Source organism: Zingiber officinale, chromosome 3B, assembly GCF_018446385.1.
Source record: "Zingiber officinale cultivar Zhangliang chromosome 3B, Zo_v1.1, whole genome shotgun sequence".
In the NCBI taxonomy this organism is placed as follows: Eukaryota; Viridiplantae; Streptophyta; class Magnoliopsida; order Zingiberales; family Zingiberaceae; genus Zingiber; species Zingiber officinale.
The window spans coordinates 97,704,553-97,730,320 of NC_055991.1; the positions used below are offsets into that span (position 1 = coordinate 97,704,553).

General features: G+C 37.8%; 1 protein-coding gene and 1 long non-coding RNA gene across 2 annotated transcripts in view; one reads left to right on the forward strand and one right to left on the reverse strand.

Moving 5' to 3' along the window:
- The window catches only part of LOC121967152 (inositol phosphorylceramide glucuronosyltransferase 1-like), a 28,841-nt gene extending 5,792 nt beyond the window's left edge, over positions 1–23,049 (forward strand). Inside the window, exons 6-11 of the mRNA XM_042517203.1 lie at positions 5,616–5,723; positions 16,445–16,582; positions 16,664–16,810; positions 21,638–21,917; positions 21,990–22,113; positions 22,713–23,049. Of these exons, the coding sequence (XP_042373137.1) occupies positions 5,616–5,723; positions 16,445–16,582; positions 16,664–16,810; positions 21,638–21,917; positions 21,990–22,113; positions 22,713–22,851 (936 nt within the window). The 3' untranslated portion in view covers positions 22,852–23,049. The remainder of the gene's footprint in view (positions 1–5,615; positions 5,724–16,444; positions 16,583–16,663; positions 16,811–21,637; positions 21,918–21,989; positions 22,114–22,712) is intronic.
- Positions 15,146–15,657, reverse strand: LOC121967153. Its single transcript, XR_006107658.1, has 3 exons — positions 15,583–15,657; positions 15,392–15,438; positions 15,146–15,206 (listed from the first exon to the last, which is right to left on the reverse strand). It is a non-coding gene; the product is annotated as an uncharacterized LOC121967153 (long non-coding RNA).
- Positions 23,050–25,768: the final 2,719 nt, after the last annotated feature.

Genomic DNA, 25,768 nt, shown 5'->3' on the forward strand with positions numbered 1-25,768 from the left:
TTCTAAAGACAAAGATTCCATTGGGCTTGTGTTTCATCATGTTATTTTGTATTCTAACATACAATGCTAGAGTGGTCCCCAACTGTATCTAGTGCTATTAAAGACAATTGTGATTCTAACAAGTGATATTAGAACTCAAATTATTAGATCTTGCACCGATGTTTCATAATGTATGGATTGACACTGGCGACAAGTTATTTGTAGATGATAATGAATTTAGTCAGCAAGGAAGATTTCTCTATCATAGTTTAGATGAAAAATCTACTTTCTCATGAAAGCAATTAAGGATATTAGGTTTATTGATTAAGCAGTGTCTATGGTATAGTGTGGTGTACTTTAATTGAGAAGGATGAGATATATTTATTAGAGAGAGGATTAGGAAATTATGGAAGGTGAGCTTACAATTAATGAGTTATACAAAAATTAAAGACATGTTATATTGTAATTAATATCAACAAACATGACAAGAGACGAACATTTGATGCAGCACATTCTAAGGCCTCGTGGATGAGATATCCATGGTAAGCAAGAATCAAAGTTGTACAGTTAATTATCTTTTTCTCTGGTCAAGATATCAAAGTAGTCTTTAAAGTCAAATTGGTAGGAACTTCTAGGTCTAAGTCAATAGAGGATTTTTCTATAATCAAATTATCATAGTGGTCTTCTAAGGTTGTATTTTATGATTCAATTGTAAGGCTCGTCAAGTTTATAAAAAGTAAATAGTTTGGATGATTTTTTAAAATTTAGTTTTATAATTGGATATTAGGGTTGAAGTTTGTGGTTTAATTATAAGTTTCTTTGAGTTAAGGAAAAGTAAATGTTTTCTTTAAATTTAGATTTATCATTGGATATTTTCCTCTTAAAGCTGGGTTCTTAATCTTTAAATTATGGAATTTTTTTTTAATGGATTTACTTTCTACAATTTTTCTGTGCGCAAGGAAGGAGGGATTTGACCATTAGCGTATTATAACTATTGTCTTACCTATAAATCAATTATTCTGTTGGCCTAAATTACCTAATAAATTAATGTCGAGTTCACTAAGGCTTTAGCTAAATCCAACGTGTTGTGAGATATTTTCATGCATCAGACACCTTCCCGTTTGTTAGGGGATGATTCATCCAGATGCACAACTGGACTTGGTTAATTTCAAGAGATGACGTTCTGCTATATCTTTCCTTAGTAGATATAATTTCATCATATAAGATGTACACAATGTCACAATTGACGTCAATCCAAAATCTTCTATTCTTCACAATAGCACAACCCACAGTAGTCAACTACAACAAAGAATTTACCATGCGATCCTAAAACACAAAACACGCAATACATGAATCTAACATTTGTGTCACAATATCAAATTACCATGCATTATAAAGTAGTAAATCAAGTACCAAGTCATACAACAAATCCATAATAACACAACTAAAATATTGAACATAAAGTTGTGAAATCCAATTTAAAGTAAGTCCAACAGCAAAAGCATCAAGTCCTATGGAGTTTGGTTCCTGGTCTTTATTGGCACCATGAGACCACCTCTGAGCAGAACTATGGACTTGCTACTCCTTGTCTGAGAATCTGAGGGCACAAAAATGGGTGTGACAACATAAATATACCACATTAGTCCCGTGGCCAAAATAAATACAATGCAAATACAGTAAGTATAGAATGAGGCAGCCATGCAGAGTATCAAATGACATGCAATTCAGATTTTCATATGTAACTAAATATAAGTATCACTCTAAAGAGAGCATAGATTAACAAATGTCAGCCAATAGGATGATATATGCCTTCCATATACTGCACCACATACTTGTGCTCCATCCAATACAACATGCACACAGTCAGCATCTACACCATGGTAGAATAAATATAACCTCCAATTACATGACCGAAGGTCTAAAAATGCATAAAGTTAAATTGTCGGAGCACACCATGCAGCATGAATCACACAAAGTTCCCTCTATCACAGGGACCACCTCAGAAAAATGGTTGGAGCTCACCAAGTAATGTAAGAGTTGCACAAAGTGCCCTTCATTGTAGGGACCATTTACTAAGAATGATGGCTGACATCTACCAGATAACGCGTGAGTCTTATATAGTGTCCTCCATCACAGGGACACTATCTCAGTAAAAACAATGATGCGAACATGCATCACACAACAAATGTTTGAGCCTTCCAATGAGCTTGGAACATCATAATTCTAACTATAGGTGGTCCAGTGACCTGTACAGTATCCCCCACCTTAGAAGTCTATTAGTTTTCCTTACACAAAAATTCCTTTATTTCACCTCCAAACATGTTTAGAGCAGCATTAGCAAGTTGGGAAAACACCCAATTAGAGACCCTGCGGATATGTTACAAGTCTGACATTCCAAAATGTAGTTACAAAGACTAATGCCCATCTTTTAAGTGTCTTAAAAAACTTGCTTAGACCTTGGCTCGGCCCAAAGTTTGCCCAAATTACCAAGTTGCAATTCTATCTCAGCAACATAACATAATCTCTTTAGTTGACTCTATGTTGAATTGAAACTTACTAGCGACAAGTATATTCCCTCTAGAAGCACCAAATTCCTCCTTTTGTAGTTGCCCTCGAATCAAAAGACCTTTTTAACCCCAATAAAACATATAGATCAGCCCCAAAAGTCCTTATTTACATGTTAGGATGCAAGGTCACCCTTGAAACTATCAACACAAAGAAAATAAGGACTAACAATGTCTTACGTATCCTTGAAGAGATGGGTCCTTCCTTTTAGTCATATCACTAGAAAGTGGCTGCTGAATCTTGAAGAGGGCAACTATCACAGAGTGGGTTAGGGATACAGCTAGATTTTGTAAAGAGAAGAATAATAAGTGGAACTCTAGTTTGAGGTTCATAATGGGAAAAAATGAATGAAGGAGGGAAGAAGAAGGTGTTTGTGTGTGGACGAGGAGGGGAAATCACATGGTATAGAAGGGGATCTGCTAACTCCAAGTACCTCAAACCAAGGTTTAACCTAATTCTTCCCTTGAATTGAACTGAAATTAACTTGGTTTAGCTTTGGTTCAACCATAACTTATTCAATCAAACTCTAAATCCAAGTAAAATTTGAGTAAAGCTATCTCAAAACTCTCATTCTGAATTTGACACAAGTTCAAAGTTCCATCTCTGAAGGCTCATTTTTAAATTTTAAAGTTCAAAACATATTTAATATTTATTAATAAATTCAAATAAATTATAGTAATTAAATATATGAAAAATGGGCATATCCTAGTTTCTTATTGTAATGTATTCCTTAGAGCCTTGGCAGAAGGGGAGCCTTGGCGCAACGGTAAAGTTGCTGCTTTGTAACCAAAAGGTCACGTGTTCAAATCCTAGAAACAGCCTCTTGCAAAAAGCAGGTAAGGTTGCGTACAATGGATCCTTCCCCGGGACCACGCATGGCGGAAGCTTGGTGCACCGGGCTGCCCTTTTATTTGAACTTAGTTAAATTTACTTCCAATTTGGGATATGTATACATTGGGCCTTCAGTTTTATATGTAATGAAACGAAAGGAAAAAGATAGTGTACTGGGTTCGGGGGTGTCGTGAGCAGCGACGGTGGCAGTGTGGTGTGCACAGTTCGTGAGACTTAGCTAGGGACTGCTATAGTGGGATTTCCTGCTTTGGTGCATGGGTTTGTGGATGGAAGCTTGGTGCAAAGCGCTGGGTCATGGAAAGGGCTGATCAATAAGTTGCTCTGTCACTAGTGGACGCTGATGCATCCACATAAGGCTCAATTGGCAATGAGGTTGCAAAAATGTGTTGCACGTATGATGTCAGTGAAGTCGAGAGGTTGGGAGAAGCAGTGGGGTGGCTTAACTTGTGGGGCACTACAAATAAGGGTGCAAGTGATGTGAATGTGAGGAGGGAGGTTGACCTTGAGCTTGAGGCCAATTAGTAGTGGGCATGCAGACGATTGGCAGAGGACTTTATTTGGCCAGGATGATGGTGCGAAGGGCTTTGAGAGGTAGGGAAGATAAATCTTTTCTCTACTCGACTTCTGTGGCTCAGGAACTTCTAATGAGGATGTGAGATCGATTGAGGGGTAGTATCCACACGAACTCAGCTTAGATGAAGAAATTGCAAGGAAATAAAACAAGTGCTAGAGGGAATTGGGAAACTCATATGGATACCAAATTAGGAATTCAATTTCGATACCAATTGATGCAACATAAAAGGTCACTTTGCAAAACTCATCAAAAAGGAAAAGATCATTAATCGAATAATAAATACATACATGAGATGCTAAACCTTTTTTTGAACTGAAAAATGACTTTAATTCTTTGTGGAAAGAAATATAATAAACTATAAATTTTTACTCAATTTAGACAACTTTGAAATTTTAAATGATTTTAAATATGAATTTCAACTGTGTAACATGTAATACGAATTTATCTATATACATACATATGCATATTATAAAAACCTTAGTGGTTTGATTTAGTTTTAGTGTTTTTATAGGCTTAAATAATTTTTTTTACCTACTTTACAAATTGAAACCAAATTGATAAACTAACAAATTGAATTTCAATGATCTTGGATTATTAGTTTTGGATTACTGCTAGAGTTAAGGGGTATCTTATACATAGTTGATTTGGAAGTCATTTTACCTCACCCATATGTGAGCTACATTTGCAACCCTCTACCCTTCCAACAAGTCCCCTTTTGCCCTTTGTCACTTGTGAGCCCTGTTGATCTTGTTCATGTGGCCTCCATCATCCATCCTTGTATGTGGGCATAGTTTTGCATTTTGCCCTTGTTGATGATCCCTCCTCCCTCCATATTGATTGGTGAACCCCTCCCTCTGTATTCAATGGTTTTTTTAAAATTTTTTTGCAAACAAAGAATGTATATTTGTATACATAAAATTTCTACTCAAATTCAACTATGTTGCAATCTTTGGAAAGATGAGAAAGCATTTATTGTAGGGAAGAGATGCAAATGTCTGATATTTGAATTGTTTTAAAGTACATACTTGGTAATGAGTTAAGGATTTTTGGTGCCGATTAATCCATTTTTGATGGAGCCCCTTTCTTGTTTAGGCATCTGAATTTGTCTGATCACGGTCACGATTCATCTTCTTTCCCGCAAATGAGGAATAGTACCTGACTAGTGAAACTAATATCCATAATTATTGCAGATGTTTTAGAAGTGAGTGTTTTATTGGAGTGGGCTTGGAAAGTGGGAGAGTGCGAAAACTTGGCAAAGGAATTAAGTTTCACCTAATAAAATTCTGATCATCAGTAGTGCAGTAAGTTTTATAAAGGTTCAGTATGGCAATATATGCTGCCTTGCTCTCCTAATTAACAGTCTTCTAGACGTTATCTACAAACAGATCTTGGAATTCCGAGTGCTCCATATTTGCTTGACTTTTGCTTTGTAATTCACACGTCACCAGATCAGACCCATATTTTACTTTAATGTACATAAGAACTGGTACGTTCTTCAAAACCTTGTGTTTAGCAAGCTTTTGATTGATAATTGGTGACCTTTAAAATTGCAATATATTGTCAACTTGCATTTCATGTTAGCTTCTAATTGGCATTTTTAAATGCACCCTGTTTTAGCATGAGATGACTTGTGCTTTCTGTGCAGTGGATGGTTGATGAAAAGGAACTCAAAGTAATTCATTACACCCTGGGGCCCCTGAAGCCCTGGGACTGGTGGACAGCTTGGCTTCTGAAACCAGTTGATGTGTGGCAGGTGATTGCCCTTATAGCTTTTTTTATTTTCTGTGAATTTCTTTGTAACTTTTCCCTTAGGATCAGAGTGCTTTCTATTGGACTTCATTTTCTGACATAATTGTGCGACTGGTTCATGCTAATTAGAAACCTAACTTACATTGTGTCACGCCCCGAGGAAGTCCCTGTTCGAAGAAATTTCGGCAGCACCTCCCCTGTACGGGTGACAATCTGAAGCATTCCTACAGACATAATATACATCAGCCACATGCGGCTGGAATATATACACAACCACGCAGTTAATAATCTCAGCCTACACGGCTGGACAAGTATAACAACAACCACGCAGTTATATATATTTTAAACAGCCCACTCGGCTGAAATCAAAACCAATACAGCTGAAAAACATAAAATACTAGCCCATACAAAACCAAATAAATCACTGCTAGCCGGCTAGGCTTACACCACACAACAATATAACAATTCCAGAAATAAAATCGGAACACAAAGCTAAATACACCAATTATAAATACCGAAGTAAAAGTACATAAACGCGTAGACATATCTTCTGATGTGATGTAGGGACCGGCAGCCAGGATGCTCCAAGCGACACCATAAATAACCTGGTACCTGAAAAAGATAGTGTCAACGGGGGTGAGTTCAACAACTCAGCGAATACCAATGGACATGAGTAGTAAGATATATCTAACAGCAACAAACATGGAATACAGCTTCCTAATCATATATAGGGAATATGTAAAACTGAAAAATAATTGAGGAAGCTGTACTCACCGGGAACTCCTATCCAGACAAAAGGGTCGTCAAACCGAAAGTGCCCTAAATCCTGTATGCATGTCAAACATATGCATCCAACCAAATGCAGCAAATAAATGCGACAAGCACAATCACAAGAAATAAATGCATCAATGCATATGATGCCAATGATGTGTCCTGGTCACCCCTGACGCCAGTCAACCATAGGGCTGTGACAACCGTGCACTCTGTCGTCGCTGCTCCTGATGAGTGACCGAGTGGACGGGATGCTGTCGGAGTACACCTATCCTCCTACCCCAAATCATAAATGGGGGAGCGCAATGCTCTCAACTCCCGGTACACGATGACGGGGAGGAATCCCTGCCGGCTAACACGTTTTGTCACACTACCCATGAGCGGACCAACGTAGCCAAACAAAGTCCCTGCTGCAACACACACTACCTGAATCGACCACTAACCCATGAGTGGTGGTGTGTGCAGATCCATGTAACTGGCGATGTGCTCAACAATAATGGAGTCGACTATCGCACAGCATGCAATCATGATGCATGACACTAAGCATGACAATATCCTTATCAGCATAGAAAAATCCATATATATATAATATGGATACCACAGTATCAGTAAGTCAAATCCACGGATCTAGGGTATACTGGTCCTCTATGGTATAACAACCTAGATCCTATACATATCCCCCTCCATAACATATGTACCAACAATATGCACAGATCAAAGAAAAATGTTCTAGGTACACAAATCAGATATGATATACAAATAGAGGTACACAAGCCAGGTATGGTATAAAAACCTAGGTATCAGATAATCTAGATACACATGCCAGAAAATAAAATCTAGAACCTAATCCTAACCTCAGTAAGGTATGGTATGTCACTTACTCTAGGAACTAAGGTACCCATGGCAATAATCATGAAACGTAAACATGGATACATAACAAACGGCCAACAGATCATGCTATGAGTATCAAACTGTGACATACCAAAGCAAACATGATCATTGCTTGCAGCTATAAAATACTATGCATATCCAATAGACAATATCATAAAGATAAGTCAAGAGGTACCCGCCTTCCGATGTAGATCGAGCTAATCAACCTCTATGTCGAAGTGCTCGTCCTGAATCCGAATCCTGTAATAAATCATATGGTTTAGCTAAGTTTTATTGTAAACCAAAATAGCTAAACCCAATTCTTCATTTACCCGGAACCCTAATTATTCCATCATTCGATATGATCTATATTAGTATCCGATTCAAGTCCAAATTCCCAGTAGCAAGACTTAGATCATAACATAATTTAGGTAATCAATGCTTACCCTATCCTCAAGTTTATCCAAAAATCTCCCACCATACTGCAACCACCCTATCAATAAGCACTTCTTGATCAATTTGGCAAGAATTCAAAATGCTAAAATACTATGAATCAGATCTAGGCCCCATATAGAGATCAAATGAATACCATCGTCAGAAATCAAATGGAAAACAGAACAGAGGCACAAATGCTCACCATGTTCTACTTATACTCGCATCCAAATCCTTGTCGATCTCCCTGCACGAACAATGTCGGGAGAAGAGGCACAAGCAAAACAGTGATCGGGTGATGTAGCAGAGTCCGGTAATAGGAGTTGCGACGTACATAAACGTTGTGACAGAAGATCAAGTCTAGGCTCGGGAAAAAGGAAACCTACAACCAGCCAGCACCTCTGTCAGCCTCCGATCATGTCCACCGTCAGAGGAGGAAGGGAGTCTTCGGCGTCGGTGATTGTGAACCCAATCTAGGGCACGGAAGTCGGCTGTGATGGTCGGCTCTGGCAGCACAGAGGGAAGAAGGGAGAGCGTCGGCGGTGGTGCTGTGCAGAGATGCAGTAAAGAGGAAAAAAAAAACCGGCATCGGCAACTAGGGCTTGGCGTGGAGAAGGCCGACGTCGCGAGAGATGAGGGAGGAAGGAGGGTTCGGCCGGTGGTGGCTCTCACGCGGAATGAAGAAAAGAAATGGACAAGGAACCGTCGCGTGAGAGGAGAAGAAGGAGACGGTGATTTTTCGGCGCAGAGGAGGTTAGGGCACGGGGTACTGTTCGGCGGGGGAGAAAAGGGAAGCACGCGGAAGAAAGACAAGGGAAAAGAAAAATAAAAGGAAAAGAAAAATAAAACTTTTCCTCTCTTAAATGGGTAGCCTAAACAGGCTTTCCCGGGCCCCGTTTTTTTATCCCCGTAAACTCATTCATACTGTCTATGAAAAATTCCGGAAAAATTCCCAGAAATTTCAGAAAATTCCCTTATCATTATTCGTCATTTTATTCTCCCCCACTAATAAAAATTTGGCCCCCAAATTTCGTCATCTACCATCAGCAAGTACTAATAACAGGTAAAGAGTATAAATGCTGAACGGTAAATTAAATCACATACCTCAAGTGAAAAGATGGGGGTATCGAGCTTGGATCGTATCCTCGAGCTCCCAAGTAGCCTTCTTATCGGAAATGATGATATCATCGAACTTTAACCAGTCAGATTGTCTTGTTCCGCAACTGACGCTCTTTCCGTTTCCAGAATCCGTACCGGAATCTCCTCATAAGTGACGTCAGGCTGAACGGAAACTGCGATATCTGTCAGCACATGTGTTGGGTCGGGTATGTATCTCCTCAGTATAGACACATGGAATACGTCATGAACTCCTGCCAGGAACGGTGGTGGTGCCAATCGGTAAGCTACCGCTCCAATTCTTTCCGAGATCTGGAAAGGTCCAATGTATCGCGTAGCTAGCTTACCTCTGAAGCCAAAATCTCTTCACTCCTTTCGTGGGTGAAACTCACAGAAATACATGTCGCTAATAGAGAACTCCAAGGGTCTGAGTCTCCGATCAACATAACACTTCTGGCGATCCTGCGCCTCTAACATTCTCCATCTGATAATACGGACCAACTCTTCGTTCTGCTGAGCTCTATGAGGTCCCAACAACTGGGCCTCCCCAACCTCAACTCAGAGGGTGGGTGTCCGACAATGCCTACCATACAACTATTCAACCGGTGCCCTTCGCATAATCGAATGAAAGCTGTTGTTGTAGGCCAACTCTACCACTGGCAAGTGGTCCTCCCAACTGCCTCCAAAATCCATAACACAAGATCTTCGCAAATCCTCTAGAGTCTGAATGGTCCGCTCCGACTGCCCATTTGTCTACAGATGGAAAACTGTATCGAATTGGAGCTGAGTGTCCAAGGCCTGCTACAGACTCTGCCAGAAACGAGACGTGAACCGGGGGTCTCTATTTGAAATAATACTCAAAGGAACACCATGTAATCCGATGATCTCTCGGCAATACAGATCTGTCAATCGATCTAGAGAATCAGTCTTCCGGATCGCTAAGAAGTGCGCAGATTTGGTTAATCGATCGACCATTATCCAAATCGCGTCATAGCCTCGTCGTGTCCCAAGCAAAACCACCACAAAGTCCATGGTGATATGTTCTCATTTCCACTCGGGAATAGGAATCCTCTGTAGAAATCCGACAGGTCTCTGATGCTCAGCCCTCGCCTGCTGACAGAAAAGACATCTAGCTACAAAATCCGCAATGTCTTCCTTCATATCGTTCCACCAATAGGAACACCTCAAATCTTGGTACATACGGGTACCGCCTGGGTGGATAGCAAATCATGAGCGATGAGCCTCCTGAAGTAACTCCTCCCTGACCGGGTGAAATGGAGGTACGCATAAGCGACCTCGGAAATATATATCCACCGCTTCATCTCGGGTAAACTCGTCTGCTGCCCGGAAACTATCCGACTGCAAATAAATTGCAAATACTGATCAGCAGCCTAGGGCTCTCGGATCCTCGTCCTGATCGACGACTAAGCAACCATGGTAACCAGAGTACCCTGCTCTGTCTGTCCTTACCCCTCAAGACCCAACTCGGAGAAACCTTGAATCAAGTCTGTGACCACAACTCGATGGCAAGCTAAAGTCCCTCTGGACTTCCTGCTAAGTGCATCGGCAACCACATTAGCTCCCCCTGGGTGATAGCTAATGGTACAATCATAATCCTTCAGGAACTCCATCCATCTCCTCTGTTGGAGATTAAGTTCCTTCCAAGTAAACAAATATTTGAGACTCTTATGGTCAGTGAGAATCTTAAATCTAACGCCATATAAATAATGTCGTCAAATCTTCATGGCAAAAATAATGGCGACTAGCTCCAAATCATGTACAGGGTAGTTCTTCTCATGCTCCTTCAACCGACGAAAAGCATAGGAGACTACTCTATCGTGCTGCATCAGAACAGCGTTCAAACCCTGAATAGATGCGTCGGTGTAGAGGACATATTCGTCCTCTCCTGAAGGTAAAACCAAAACTGAAGCGGATGCTCCTGGAAGCTGGTCTCGCAATTCTCAGTCCAAGTGAACTTCACGCCTTTCCCGGTCAAGCGTGTAAGTGGCATAGCAACGCGTGGAAAACCCCCAACGAGCCTCCGGTAATAACTAGCTCGACAAAAGTGAGTTGCGAGTTTCATTTATTGCCTATGACAACTCCCAATTGATAACAACCTCTATCTCCTGTGGAACCACGGTATACCCCTATTGGTGACCGCGTGTCTCAAACATCTCACAGGACACTACCAAAATACGCACTACTGATCTTCACATATAGATGTTTCCGTCAAAACATCTCTAGAACTATGCGAAGATGGTGTACGTGACTCACTTCAGATCCGGAATAGATCACAACATCGTCAACAAGACAATGGAAATCGATCCAAACATCCTAGGGATACCCAAATCATCGAGTCCATGCTAACATCTAGGGCACCGCAAGCCATAATGGTAAAACCAAGACACATAATGTCCGTATCACAGACATTCCTAACCATAAGATCCTCAACAATAAATAGATCTGGTCACCAACAACATAAATCACCAAAGAATAGATCCTCCAGTGTGAGAGCAATGCTCCATCACACGAAATACCACATATGTGGGAGCAACGCTCTATCACAAATAATCCAAAATATGTATCTACAATAAACATGGGAGCAATGCTCCGCTACAAGCAATCCGCAATATGTGGGAATTCAGAATATGTGGAAGCTACGCTCTACTACAAACGATCCATAACATGTGGGAGCTACGCTCTACCACAACAATACATAAGTGCCCAAAGTACCTAACTATCTAGCTAGGGACTGCACGAGATCTCTCTACCACAGATCACTGTGGGTAGCCTAGGGTATAATCCATCTAGTAAGCAAATCAAATCCATAGTCAACTCTATCATCCTCCTAGTGGGTCGGTCACCCACTAATGGGAGAATTAGTTGACAGGTTAAAACAATCAATATCATAATGTAGACATTTAACATTCTACATTTAACGTAGGTAGAATCATCATGATGCTACCAACCATACATCTGACACACGTGCACACATAACATATGTATGATCGACATAATCCTCCAATTAGTACACACCAAAAATACTCACACCATAGGTATAAATCACCGTGATACCTCCAACAATGTATACCGAACCCGTGTGCATATATCATCGTAGGTAAAATCAACAATACCTCTCAAACAACACTCATATGACAAATATACACATATGCCAAGAGTATAATCAACATATACTTCCAATAAGGCATACTAAACCCAGGTGCATTCACAAATCACACATAATCAACAAGATACCTCAGATACCACACCAACCACATATGTACATATCACAACACCGATGTAGTCGACAAGATACTTCCAACATGACATTCACACCCATGTGCACATACCACGACACAGATTTAAATCGATAAGATACCTCCAATATGTCAATCAGGCACGTACAGCTAACTAAATAGCTATAATCCTCAAGGAACCTACAATAACCATATCTAGATGGGAATACCCACACTATCTACAAATGAACTATCCATCATAGCACTCCTTCAACTCATAACAATCATATGTACACGAAACAAAGATAGGAATAATCAACATATTTGACCCAATCAACCTGACATTTCGAAACGGCAGGGTCACCTTCTAAGTTATCCAACTAGATCCATACCGTCTAAAATTAAAGTATCCATAGAATATGATACATCGATCCTCTATAGACTGACCAAAATCGACAATGATATACGATCAACTCAATCTTTTCCACGTCAGTACAAAACATATATTCAAATGTGCTCTAGATACCTTTCTAACCACAAACAACCCAAAGATTCAGATCGGACCAATAAAGCTAAATCGGTCATCTATTAACTAATCAAGAATACCTTAATCCTCCCTAAGCTACTAAGGTATATCAATCTACGACTACCCAAGTCGACAAGCGTAAGTCAGTATTCCACTGACCAATCTAACAAGAGTAAATCAGTTATCTACTGATGTAATTAATTAAAATAAAATGGTATACTACTGGCTAGGTCAACATGAAGTTATATATACTATCCACTACCCAGCTAATACTAACAGAGGCTGGTATATGCCTCAATATGCTAATCAACTAGTAGTAATAGAAGCTAATACTACTAATGGTATGATATGAAAAATCAGCAGAGACTATATTCCTTAATCTCTATTAAGGTTGATCAAGATCAGTGGCTAACCCATCACATATAATATGTACTACAACAACCAGACAGGTACTAAATAAAAAAAATGCTAATACATGTCATAACTATCATGGTCAACTTTGCATACACTAACTAAATAGTAGGATAACAGTATACCAACATACCTCCTATAGCTTGGAGATGTCCTGCTGCTGTCAGGTCCCAAAACCCGAAAAGTCACATCGAGAAGACCAAAATACAAAATCCGAAACACCGGGAAAAATAAGACTCGTAAGCCGATCTCTGATACCAAATAAATTGGTATCAGATAAATCTCGAAAATCCAGAACACATAGCAAGTATCGTAACCTTGCTCTGATACCACTAAATTTGTCACGCCCCGAGGAAGTCCCTGTCCGAAGAAATTTCGGCAGCACCTCCCCTGTACGGGTGACAATCTGAAGCATTCTTACCGACATAATATACATCAGCCACATGCGGCTGGAATATATACACAACCACGCAGTTAATAATCTCAGCCTACACGGCTGGACAAGTATAACAACAACCACGCAGTTATATATATTTTAAACAGCCCACTCGGCTGAAATCAAAACCAATACAGCTGAAAAACATAAAATACTAGCCCATACAAAACCAAATAAATCACTGCTAGCCGGCTAGGCTTACACCACACAACAATATAACAATTCCAGAAATAAAATCGGAACACAAAGCTAAATACACCAATTATAAATACCGAAGTAAAAGTACATAAACGCGTAGACATATCTTCTGATGTGATGTAGGGACCGGCAGCCAGGATGCTCCAAGCGACACCATAAATAACCTGGTACCTGAAAAAGATAGTGTCAACGGGGGTGAGTTCAACAACTCAGCGAATACCAATGGACATGAGTAGTAAGATATATCTAACAGCAACAAACATGGAATACAGCTTCCTAATCATATATAGGGAATATGTAAAACTGAAAAATAATTGAGGAAGCTGTACTCACCGGGAACTCCTATCCAGACAAAAGGGTCGTCAAACCGAAAGTGCCCTAAATCCTGTATGCATGTCAAACATATGCATCCAACCAAATGCAGCAAATAAATGCGACAAGCACAATCACAAGAAATAAATGCATCAATGCATATGATGCCAATGATGTGTCCTGGTCACCCCTGACGCCAGTCAGTCATCTCACACACAAATGGCGAGACCGAGTGGGTAGGGCTGTGACAACCGTGCACTCTGTCGTCGCTGCTCCTGATGAGTGACCGAGTGGACGGGATGCTGTCGGAGTACACCTATCCTCCTACCCCAAATCATAAATGGGGGAGCGCAATGCTCTCAACTCCCGGTACACGATGACGGGGAGGAATCCCTGCCGGCTAACACGTTTTGTCACACTACCCATGAGCGGACCAACGTAGCCAAACAAAGTCCCTGCTGCAACACACACTACCTGAATCGACCACTAACCCATGAGTGGTGGTGTGTGCAGATCCATGTAACTGGCGATGTGCTCAACAATAATGGAGTCGACTATCGCACAGCATGCAATCATGATGCATGACACTAAGCATGGCAATATCCTTATCAGCATAGAAAAATCCATATATATATAATATGGATACCACAGTATCAGTAAGTCAAATCCACGGATCTAGGGTATACTGGTCCTCTATGGTATAACAACCTAGATCCTATACATATCCCCCTCCATAACATATGTACCAACAATATGCACAGATCAAAGAAAAATGTTCTAGGTACACAAATCAGATATGATATACAAATAGAGGTACACAAGCCAGGTATGGTATAAAAACCTAGGTATCAGATAATCTAGATACACATGCCAGAAAATAAAATCTAGAACCTAATCCTAACCTCAGTAAGGTATGGTATGTCACTTACTCTAGGAACTAAGGTACCCATGGCAATAATCATGAAACGTAAACATGGATACATAACAAACGGCCAACAGATCATGCTATGAGTATCAAACTGTGACATACCAAAGCAAACATGATCATTGCTTGCAGCTATAAAATACTATGCATATCCAATAGACAATATCATAAAGATAAGTCAAGAGGTACCCGCCTTCCGATGTAGATCGAGCTAATCAACCTCTATGTCGAAGTGCTCGTCCTGAATCCGAATCCTGTAATAAATCATATGGTTTAGCTAAGTTTTATTGTAAACCAAAATAGCTAAACCCAATTCTTCATTTACCCGGAACCCTAATTATTCCATCATTCGATATGATCTATATTAGTATCCGATTCAAGTCCAAATTCCCAGTAGCAAGACTTAGATCATAACATAATTTAGGTAATCAATGCTTACCCTATCCTCAAGTTTATCCAAAAATCTCCCACCATACTGCAGCCACCCTATCAATAAGCACTTCTTGATCAATTTGGCAAGAATTCAAAATGCTAAAATACTATGAATCAGATCTAGGCCCCATATAGAGATCAAATGAATACCATCGTCAGAAATCAAATGGGAAACAGAACAGAGGCACAAATGCTCACCATGTTCTACTTATACTCGCATCCAAATCCTTGTCGATCTCCCTGCACGAACAATGTCGGGAGAAGAGGCACAAGCAAAACAGTGATCGGGTGATGTAGCAGAGTCCGGTAATAGGAGTTGCGACGTACATAAACGTTGTGACAGAAGATCAAGTCTAGGCTCGGGAAAAAGGAAACCTACAACCAGCCAGCACCTCTGTCAGCCTCCGATCAGGTCCACCGTCAGAGGAGGAAGGGAGTCTTCGGCGTCGGTGATTGTGAACCCAATCTAGGGCACGGAAGTCGGCTGTGATGGTCGGCTCTGGCAGCACAGAGGGAAGAAGGGAGAGCGTCGGCGGTGGTGCTGTGCAGAGATGCAGTAAAGAGGAAAAAAAAAACCGGCATCGGCAACTAGGGCTTGGCGTGGAGAAGGCCGACGTCGCGAGAGATGAGGGAGGAAGGAGGGTTCGGCCGGTGGTGGCTCTCACGCGGAATGAAGAAAAGAAATGGACAAGGAACCGTCGCGTGAGAGGAGAAGAAGGAGACGGTGATTTTTCGGCGCAGAGGAGGTTAGGGCACGGGGTACTGTTCGGCGGGGGAGAAAAGGGAAGCACGCGGAAGAAAGACAAGGGAAAAGAAAAATAAAAGGAAAAGAAAAATAAAACTTTTCCTCTCTTAAATGGGTAGCCTAAACAGGCTTTCCCGGGCCTCGTTTTTTTATCCCCGTAAACTCATCCATACGGTCTATGAAACATTCTGGAAAAATTCCTAGAAATTTCAGAAAATTCCCTTATCATTATTCGTTATTTTTCGGTATTTTACACATTGCTTATGTAGTTGACAATTAGAATATTTTTTTGGCATTGCTTGTACTGTATTACAGAATGTGCGAGTGAAACTTGAAGAATCGCTTCCTGGAACTGGTGGCGGAAGAAATCCACATGATCAGCTGTTGGTGCAAATTCTATTTGCATTTCCAGTTTGCTTGTTGTTTATATGTTATTATAGATCACTTCTTCTGGTTAGTAATTTTATTTCTTCTGCTACTTTGAATGACATTTTCTAAAATACCCTTTTTTAGTAGTTTGTTTCTGTTTCACAGGCGAGCAGAGATTTCACCACTAAATTTTCTCGAAGTTCTGTAATTGATTATGTAAGGCGTATATGCTTGCATTACAGATCAGGCACACTTCCTACATATTCTGGTGCTGGTGTTGCTTCATCTTCTTTTGTGAATACAAATCAACAGGTCAGTCTTCTAATATAAAAGTGATTAGGAAGTTGGTTTTTTATTTTGTTGATCAAGAAATAATGCATCATTGAACTTGGAAAACTAGAGGGTTTGATTGGACCGATTTTTTTTTTTTTTTTTGCATAGTCTATTTAATTGGCGCTGTCTAACCTTTTCTTGGTGTCTCCTGGTTTCGACCCATAGACGATATAATTCAGCAAGCAATCGGAGATAGAAAAGATTATTGGAAAACATTAACTTCTAGGTATTTTTATAATTCTACATTTGGTTGTTTATAAAACTTAATTATGATGCATTTAGTTCAAGAAATGAAATAGAGAAGGAACATAATGACAATTCTTAACGATGGTGGAAGGAAGAGATTCAAGGTGACAAAAATCTAGGATGGAAAGGAAAGAGAAAGGGGGGGGGGGTTGGGGCGGCAAAACGCGGTCGGCGTCTGCAGCTCACTGTTAGTCCAGAGTTCATGAGGCCGCAATGATTTGCAACCAGGTCGCAAACTTGCAACCGCAACTCATGGAAAGGCCAACGAGCTTGTGGCTTGATAAGAACGATTGGCAGCCCAATTGCTAGCTCGCAGTTGCTGCAATTGCAATTCGGAGCTCGTTGCTGTGACTCAGGTCTATGCTACGACCATGACTCATGGCCAAAATGCTAGAAGCCTAGAGCAACTCGTTATCTCGACTTGCGGGCAAAATGAAACTTGCTTCGTGATTTGTTTGTGATTGTTGGCTCATTAAGTCCCTCGCCAAATGGAGTTTTCTGTGACTTGGAGAGGGGGGATGGAAACTTCGTCTACTCAATTTAGTTGGATGACAAATTGTTCACTCGATTTTGGCTGTCCAAAAAATATCCAAAAATTGGTCCACAAACAAATTCTAAATCCATCAGATCATTTGTTTTGATTAAATAAATGGTGGATATTGTCACTCTCGCGCAATTCATCGTTTTTATTGTCCATGTTTTAGAGTAAATAGGCAAAAGAGGAGAATAGGAATATTTATCCCTTTGTTTTAAGGAATAAAAAATATTTTAGTTGATTTCTTATGTTTAATATGTAGGAATGTAATAAGTCATGTACGATGAATAATTTTGGCTTGTCTGACATGCACAATCCTTTTGGCTTGATCCAACCAATTTACCTGGCTTGAGATTTACCCAAGCTGTCCAATCTAGTTGGCTCAATTAATCTACCTAATTTAATTGCAGTAATTAGCTTGACCAACATGATTGACTTATCTAGCTTGTTTGATCCACTTCAATCCACTGATGTAGCCCATTTTATCCAATGGATTCTCTATTCTTGTTCATAACATATTTGCTTTGAAGGGCTCAATAGAGGAAAGACAAGTATTGTTTGGAGAATGGAATAGCGGAAGAATAACTGTTCCTTATTCCATAAATAGCTGAGGTATTCCTCATGATTAGGCAATCATAATTCCATGGAATTGATATTTTGAGTTCATTTTTGGAATCCTCACTTTTTGAGAATGATTTGGATGAAATCAATATATTCCTCATACTTTTGAGATCCAAATGTAAAGAAAACCTACCTTTGAGAGGAAGAAACTTGAGAAGTGGCTTGGGCCTCTACGAGGAGTGGTGTTAAGGCTTTGTTGCATGGGGAGACATAGAGGGTTGAGGTGCTTGGGCATAAGGGAGGACTGAGGAGGAAGTTGAAGCTTTCATATTTGTAGGTTAGTCAGTGTTGTTGAGGAGATGAGGACTCTTTAAACAAAGTGAAAGCTTGCGTTGAGAATCCTCTCGATGAAGTTTTTGGAGTTAGACTTATTAATTTAAACTAATTATTATATGCTTAATTTTTAATAATAAAATTAAATAAATAAATCATTATTATTAGTTTTGGATTGTTATTAGTTAACCATTAATTAGCTTAATTTAAATTAATTAAATTAATAATTTAACTAATTAAATTGAATTAAAATTAACTACATTAATTATAATTATTATATAATTCAAATTAATTTATTAGTTTAGGATTGTTATTAGTTAACCATTAATTAGCTTAATTTAAATTAATTAAATTAATAATTTAACTAATTAAATTGAATTAAAATTAACTACATTAATTATAATTATTATATAATTCAAATTAATTTATTTAATGGAATATAATCCTTTGCCAATAAATTTAATAATTTTAATAAATTAAATCATAGATTAAATTATTTAATTCAACATAAGTTTATTTAAATTGGAAAAATCATAGATTATGAATTAAAATTAAAATTAAAATCAAATTTAATAATCTAATTGCAATTAAGTAAATTTAAATTAAATTTTAAATTAATAAAATTAAATAAAATAGTGTAGCAGAAAGGGAAATAATTGTGACCTTTTTGAAGTTGCTAGAATCCACTAGTTCCAAAATATTTTAAAGTGAAGCCACTCTAACAACCACCTATCTCATAGATAGAATTTCTTTAGTCCTTCAGATTAATTTCTCAGTATCACTACTTTTACTAGCATATCCAAATCTTGAATCTCTCTCATATTCCTACGTCCTCCACTTAGGTTGTTTGGATGCACTTTTTTTTTTGCATATCCATCCTTGGAACCTCAAAAAACCTTATCCAAAATTAACCAAATGTGTCCATTGGGTATTCACCTACTCAACATGGGTACAAGTGCTATTCTCCATCACTTAGTTGTATACTTATGTTCATTGATTGATGCATGTTACCTTTCTTGAATACTGATTTTATTTTTTTCAAAAGACTTCTCGTCAAGGGGAGGCTTTGTGCGAGAGAAGACTTAGGAGAATCCAAAACCTGAACTATCACCTACCACTTCTTGGCTCTTAGTTTTTTCCCTTCACCACTTCTACCCATCCGCGCTACGCCTTGGGGGCTACTTTGATGCAAGGTTGGTTCTTTAGTGGACAAAAGGTCAACTTTAGGCAATTGTAGCTTTCTAGGATAATCTTATGATAGAGAAGTATGAAACAACTTGGGTTCCAACAGCCAATACGCAACTTGAATTTTGGGCATTGGCTCACCATATATGTGACGGAATATGGTTAAGGATGCTTAAATGCAACATCCTTTACAACAACCAAGGCTTTATTCTACTAAGTGGGGTCTAGATTCTCTTATGTCATTGGGCTCGATCCCCTACTATATTAGCATCTATATTTAAATAAATTTTATCTTGTTTAATCATCGCTAATCAAGTTTTCTTTGATCTCTTCCTCGATTAATATGCGTATTTATTATGGTCTCATGTTAGCTGAAGCATTTATTAGTTGCGTAATACATGTTCATACTATTCAAACATGTCCTCGGTTGCCCCCGAAGCAATAGTGTAGTGGTAGCGCGCCTTCTCAATTTCCCAAGCATCTAAGGATTGAGTCCCAACTTTGACGAATTAACACATGAATTTCCCTTAATGGGTGGTTGACCTAAGAACGCTGGGCTGATCGGTCGTCTACTGCAAGTGCTTCCCGATTTATCCTGGTGGCCAGTGAAAAACTTTTGTGGGGTTGGGCAGGTCACCCCATGATTAGTTGGTGTAAGCTGGATACCCGGTGTCAACTAAGAAAAAAAAGGTCTCTTAGAGTTTTTCCTCAATAAGCATAATCCTCATTTTCTCTTTAACGTTCACATTTCTTATTTGTCCATCTTTATATGTCCACACATCTACCTTAATATTCTCATCTTTACGACTCTCATCTTTTGCACGTGTACTCGATTCATAGCATAACATTCGACTTTATATAATATAACTGGTCTAATTGTCGTTTTGTAAAACTTATGAGGTTCCTTATGATCACAAAGAACACCTAATGCTTTTTTCTATTTCAACTATGTTGCTCGTATCCTATGTAAAATATTTCTATCAACCCTTCCATGCTTTTGCAAAAATGATCCGAATTACCCCTCTATCTTTTGCAAATTGATTCGAGATACTTAAAGCTCTCAGTTATAAGTCATCTCATGTTTTAACAATTGTCTGTTTCTCGACAACATTCAAGCTTAGCATTTACTCTTTTATATGCCTTATCAACCAAAATAATGTCAGCAAACAACATATAGATGTTGATTGCCATTTCATCAAGGGGAAAATCAATAATGGAATGCATTTACGACATGTTTTTCTGGTGGGGAGCAAACAATTAGCATTTTGACATATGCAGTCTTCATAAACCAAGTTTCAAAGATTTAGTGAGCAAGCTAGGAATGATAACATATGTAATCCAGCTTGAGGGGGTGAGTATATTAGAAATCCTTGCTTTTTATGAATGATGGGATAATGAGATAGTCTCAGTTGTTCTTTTAGAAGATATTTCAACATTCTATTTAGGAGACACTTGATTAGTAGGAGAGAATTGCTGGTTTCATTTCTATTTTTTAAAAATATTCTAATTTATTTTGTTTGTTTTCTGAGATGGATGATATTTTCTTTTTTAAGATATATGGTCTACATATTTTAGTTCCTTTTCTGTAATGACTGAAAAAAATGGTTCTTTAAAAACTAATTTCACTTGTGACCAAATGCAACATAGGGATGGAGAGGTAGAGTGCAGAATTACTTTATTCAAGCATAGCATCCTGATTCCAGGAGCATATAGAAGCTTAATCGACTTATTTAGACAGTCTGCTTGAAGTAGATCAATTTACCTTGTGGTGTTATGGGTGTTACAAAGAGCTTGCACATCCTTATGATTTTACCTCCAACTGTCTGTTCTTGTTGACAAAAATTATTATTTTCTTCTATGTGAAATCATTGTAATATTACATCTGGATACTATGTAATTGAATAGATATGTTCCCCTGTTTTTCCCTAAGTTTGGTTTTTTGACAGTTCTTCAGCGGCACACATTCCAAGCTACCTTGTTACTTAGGTCCAATATCTGTTGTTGTCTGTTTTATGGCCACTGCATTTTCCCTTGGGTTTGCATTTATATTAATTCCCCATCAAGTGACTCCATGGACTGGCCTACTTTTGATGTATGAGTGGACTTGTATGACCTTTTTAGTAACATTCGGAGGCTATCTAAATTTTATGTACCAATGGGGAAAGCGGACTTCAGATCATTCTAATTATGGTCGCAATGATTCTTCAGATCACGACTCAGACAAAGGTTTGGCGAGCAAAATGAATAATGTCAATGACCATTTCCTTGTTCTCCATTCTAACTACAAAATACATGCAGGCTTTCAGCGAAATGTATCTAGGTGTGACATAGTGACATGGTTTTATTGGTTAGGGATGACATCTCTAGCTATCGTTGTACCTTCATTACCATACCTGTTCGGAATCACTGCTCTCTTCGCAAGGTAAACTGCTGTGTTTTTTCTTACTAGTATTAGCACGGCGAAAATTTCTTCTTGTGCAGTCTTGTTGATATTATTCAAGCATCTATAGTTGTGTTTTCTTTCTTGTTTTTGGATTTACCTGCAGGTTCCTTTGCAATTTCAACTTCACAGTTAATAGAAAAACGTTTGAAATCTGTCCTGTAGTATAGTTTTGGCAATTTGCAATCTTAAGCGAGTATTCATATCTGACTAGAGAAATAATAAATAATAACTACACACTGTTTGCAAGATGATAACTGAGTAGTTTTGGTTTCCTGGAAATAAGAGCTTGATAAATGTCCATTTCGTAGGATTTCCTTATGAAATCTGACACATTACTTGTTAGTATAACATAATAGTTTTCTAGAGATGGATTTGATAATAATTATTGTTTGGTTGACTACTCAATACAACTGGGATTCCTAGCAATGTGCTGTTTTGTAGTTTATACATCTAAGTTGTTATAAGTTTGCTGCAGTGACTTGTCTGCTAAATCCGTCACAATGATGAAAATAAAGAATAGAGGTAGAGTTTCCCGTTTTTCTTAATTATCATTGCTTATCTGTCGTACCCATCCACAGGTTGGGTCTGATGGTTGGAGGTGGCCTTGTATTTTCTGCATTTTTGGCATTTGCCTCTGAACATCTCGCTATTAGAGCCTTCATCAAGGGATGTGAAGATTTTAATCAACGACTGAGCAGAAACATATGCTTGTGCTGATAGTCAGCATGTTGATCATTCTGCTTACAATTGATACTTCTCGTGTCCATGTATATTAGACTTGGTACTATATAGTTTGGAAGGTCCTGTGATTAATTCATTCAGAATTTTGAAACGATAAGCTTGTTAACCACTGATATGGTATTTTGACTTGGTGGAACCAATAACTCAGAAGTCTGGTCTTTGTTAGTTCTTCAATTGGCAGTTGACAAACTGTATGTACTATATTTTTTCCCCGTTCAAGCATAGTTCACAACGGCAGCCATAAATGTTCATCACAATTAGGATTGTGCAATCTGCAGCCATTTTTATCGTTGGTGTACAATAGGGTTCTAATAGCCCGTATGGAATTATAATGAAAACAGGGTTGCACAAGTGATGTTGGATGTATTGGTGCAGATGGTTTTGCAGGAGGTGAAATCTATCACCCTGGTGGTTTCTTTATATTTATTCCATATTATTGAGAGGGAGTAAATTAGAAAATTAAAGTATCTCATAATATGAGAGGATATTTCTATAAATTTTATTGGAAATCAATCCTCGTTCAATTATATAATTTTATTATGTGGTGATTAGCTATGTCCTATGGACGTGTTGACGCTATGGTGATAGTTGGAGTGGGGGCAAATAATATGCTTTAAAATAAACTTTACTTTTTAGTTTTTTTTCTAGGATATTAGCAATATCACTCAAATATGTTACCATTAGAAATAAAATTGCATGTATCACACCGAGACAAGCGATGTAGTGGTTAGGTAACTTCTAAACTCCTAGTCCAAGTTTTGACTCTTTATATGGATTACTTTTAGCATCTTTTATTTTTTGTTGTTGATAAATTATTAGAGGTGAAAAAAAATCTCTTATAGAATTGTCAAGTGAAGTTTAGGAGGCATACAAAGAGTTCTAAGGTTTTCTAAATAAGTTCAACAAAAATAATGAGAAAATAATATGGTAATCTCTTTGTTGTTTTTCTCTTCGTGGTCTTTAAATCCACTTTTAAAGTTTTCTTAACGCAATGAAATCTTAAAATAGTCTAATTGACGTGACCTTTATGTAGAAGTGTTTAACAGGGAGAATAGAGTTTTTAAAACTTTTAGTATAATTTTATTTTTCTAAAAAATATTTTAAAATCAGATACATACAACAATAACAATCAAATCTTATCCCATTAGATAAGATAGGGTCGGTTATATAGATCATTTAAAATTATTGAACTCTATCTCTTATTATATCATCATTTATACTTAAATAAATTTTATTTTATTATTGATAAGTCTTTTTTAGTCATTCTCTTTCTCATTTGATATTCGTGTTTGTCATAATTTCATATTACTTAACTAGAATATTTATTAGTTGTTTAAATATATATCTATACATCTTAAACTAAAATAAGATACATAACAAATAGAAATTTAATTTTCTAGTGTTAATTTGAATAAATATCTTTAATGTAAAATGAAATAAGAGTAATGAAAAGAGTAGCCAAACCCATGGATTTTAAATGGTTTAGAAATTCTCAAAGTCCCTAATCCATAACTTGGGATTTGTTAGCTGAATCATCTCTTTAAAAATTATTACTATACTTTAAAGCCAAGAAAATAATATAACAAGTAACTAATAATAATATGACAACCGTTGGAATATTAAAATAGAAATATCGAGCTATTTGAGAGATATGAATGTTGTGCTACTTATAGAGTGCTTCTAGACTTAAGGATTGAGAATTTCCGTATGCTTTGATGATATTGATATTGATTTTGAACCTATTTATATGATCTAGTCGATCAACTTGTCCTTTCTACTCGACCAACCCATGGGATTCGATTGTTATCCGCAAAAAAAAAAAAAAAATCTAGATTTTAATCAGCTAACTTAATTTTTCTAGCGGACCACTTTCTATGTCTTACCTTCTGTTTGGATGGGATGAGCGAATGTTTATTAACAGAAGGAGAAGGGAAGGGAAGGAAGGGAAAGGAAGGAGAAGTAAAGTATTTATATTATCCTTATTTAGAAGGGAGAGAAGGTTTATTAATGTAACATATGTTACCGTGTTTGTGAGGAAAGAGAGGGTAATGAAGCTTAAATATATAAAATTATCAAATTATCCTCACTTTTTAAAATATCATTTAAACTATAGAGGTCATTTTATAATTTTTAAAATCATCCAGCATTATTAAACCCTTGGCAGTTTAAGATCTGTTGTATTGATGCACTAATTTCTGTTGCTTCTAACTAATAGTAACTTTGTTGGACTGTAAAAGTGGTATATTTGGGCAATCAAATTTAAATTTGAGGAACAAATCGACATTTATTTATTTTCCTATGTTTGAATTGCTTACATCTGTACCATCTCTAAGCACAAAGTACATAACATCCATAAAAACACAAAAGGCACAAAGTATAGATAAATCATCCAAAATCAAATAACAAGTCTTACATTACATAATAATGATTCAACAAACATTCAAAATCTTCCAAGTACATAGCATCCAAATGCATAATACATAACATCCAAATATAATCATCCAAATTTATATCTCACATAACAAGCAAAAAAACTAATCATGTCGTAGATTTTCTCTATCCAACATTTGAAGTAACAAGTCTTTGCAATGTTCAAAAGGACATCCAAATAAAACTCTTAACATTTTCGGGCGTTGAATAAGAAACAAATAGCATGTAGAAGTTATATGTTGCTCGACGCCTAATTGATTCAACAAACTCCACACTTCACGCTCAGGAATAGGAAGTTCATTTGACTTAACTATTTCATGTGTCGAGCTCATAATGGCTTGAGCTACATGGTCAATTGCATTGCTTATATTTTCATCATCAACTTTACCTTTATTTGCACGTTTGTTCTTTGATGATAATCCAACAAAAGAGTCAGCTTGAGATTAGATGATTGAGTTGGAAT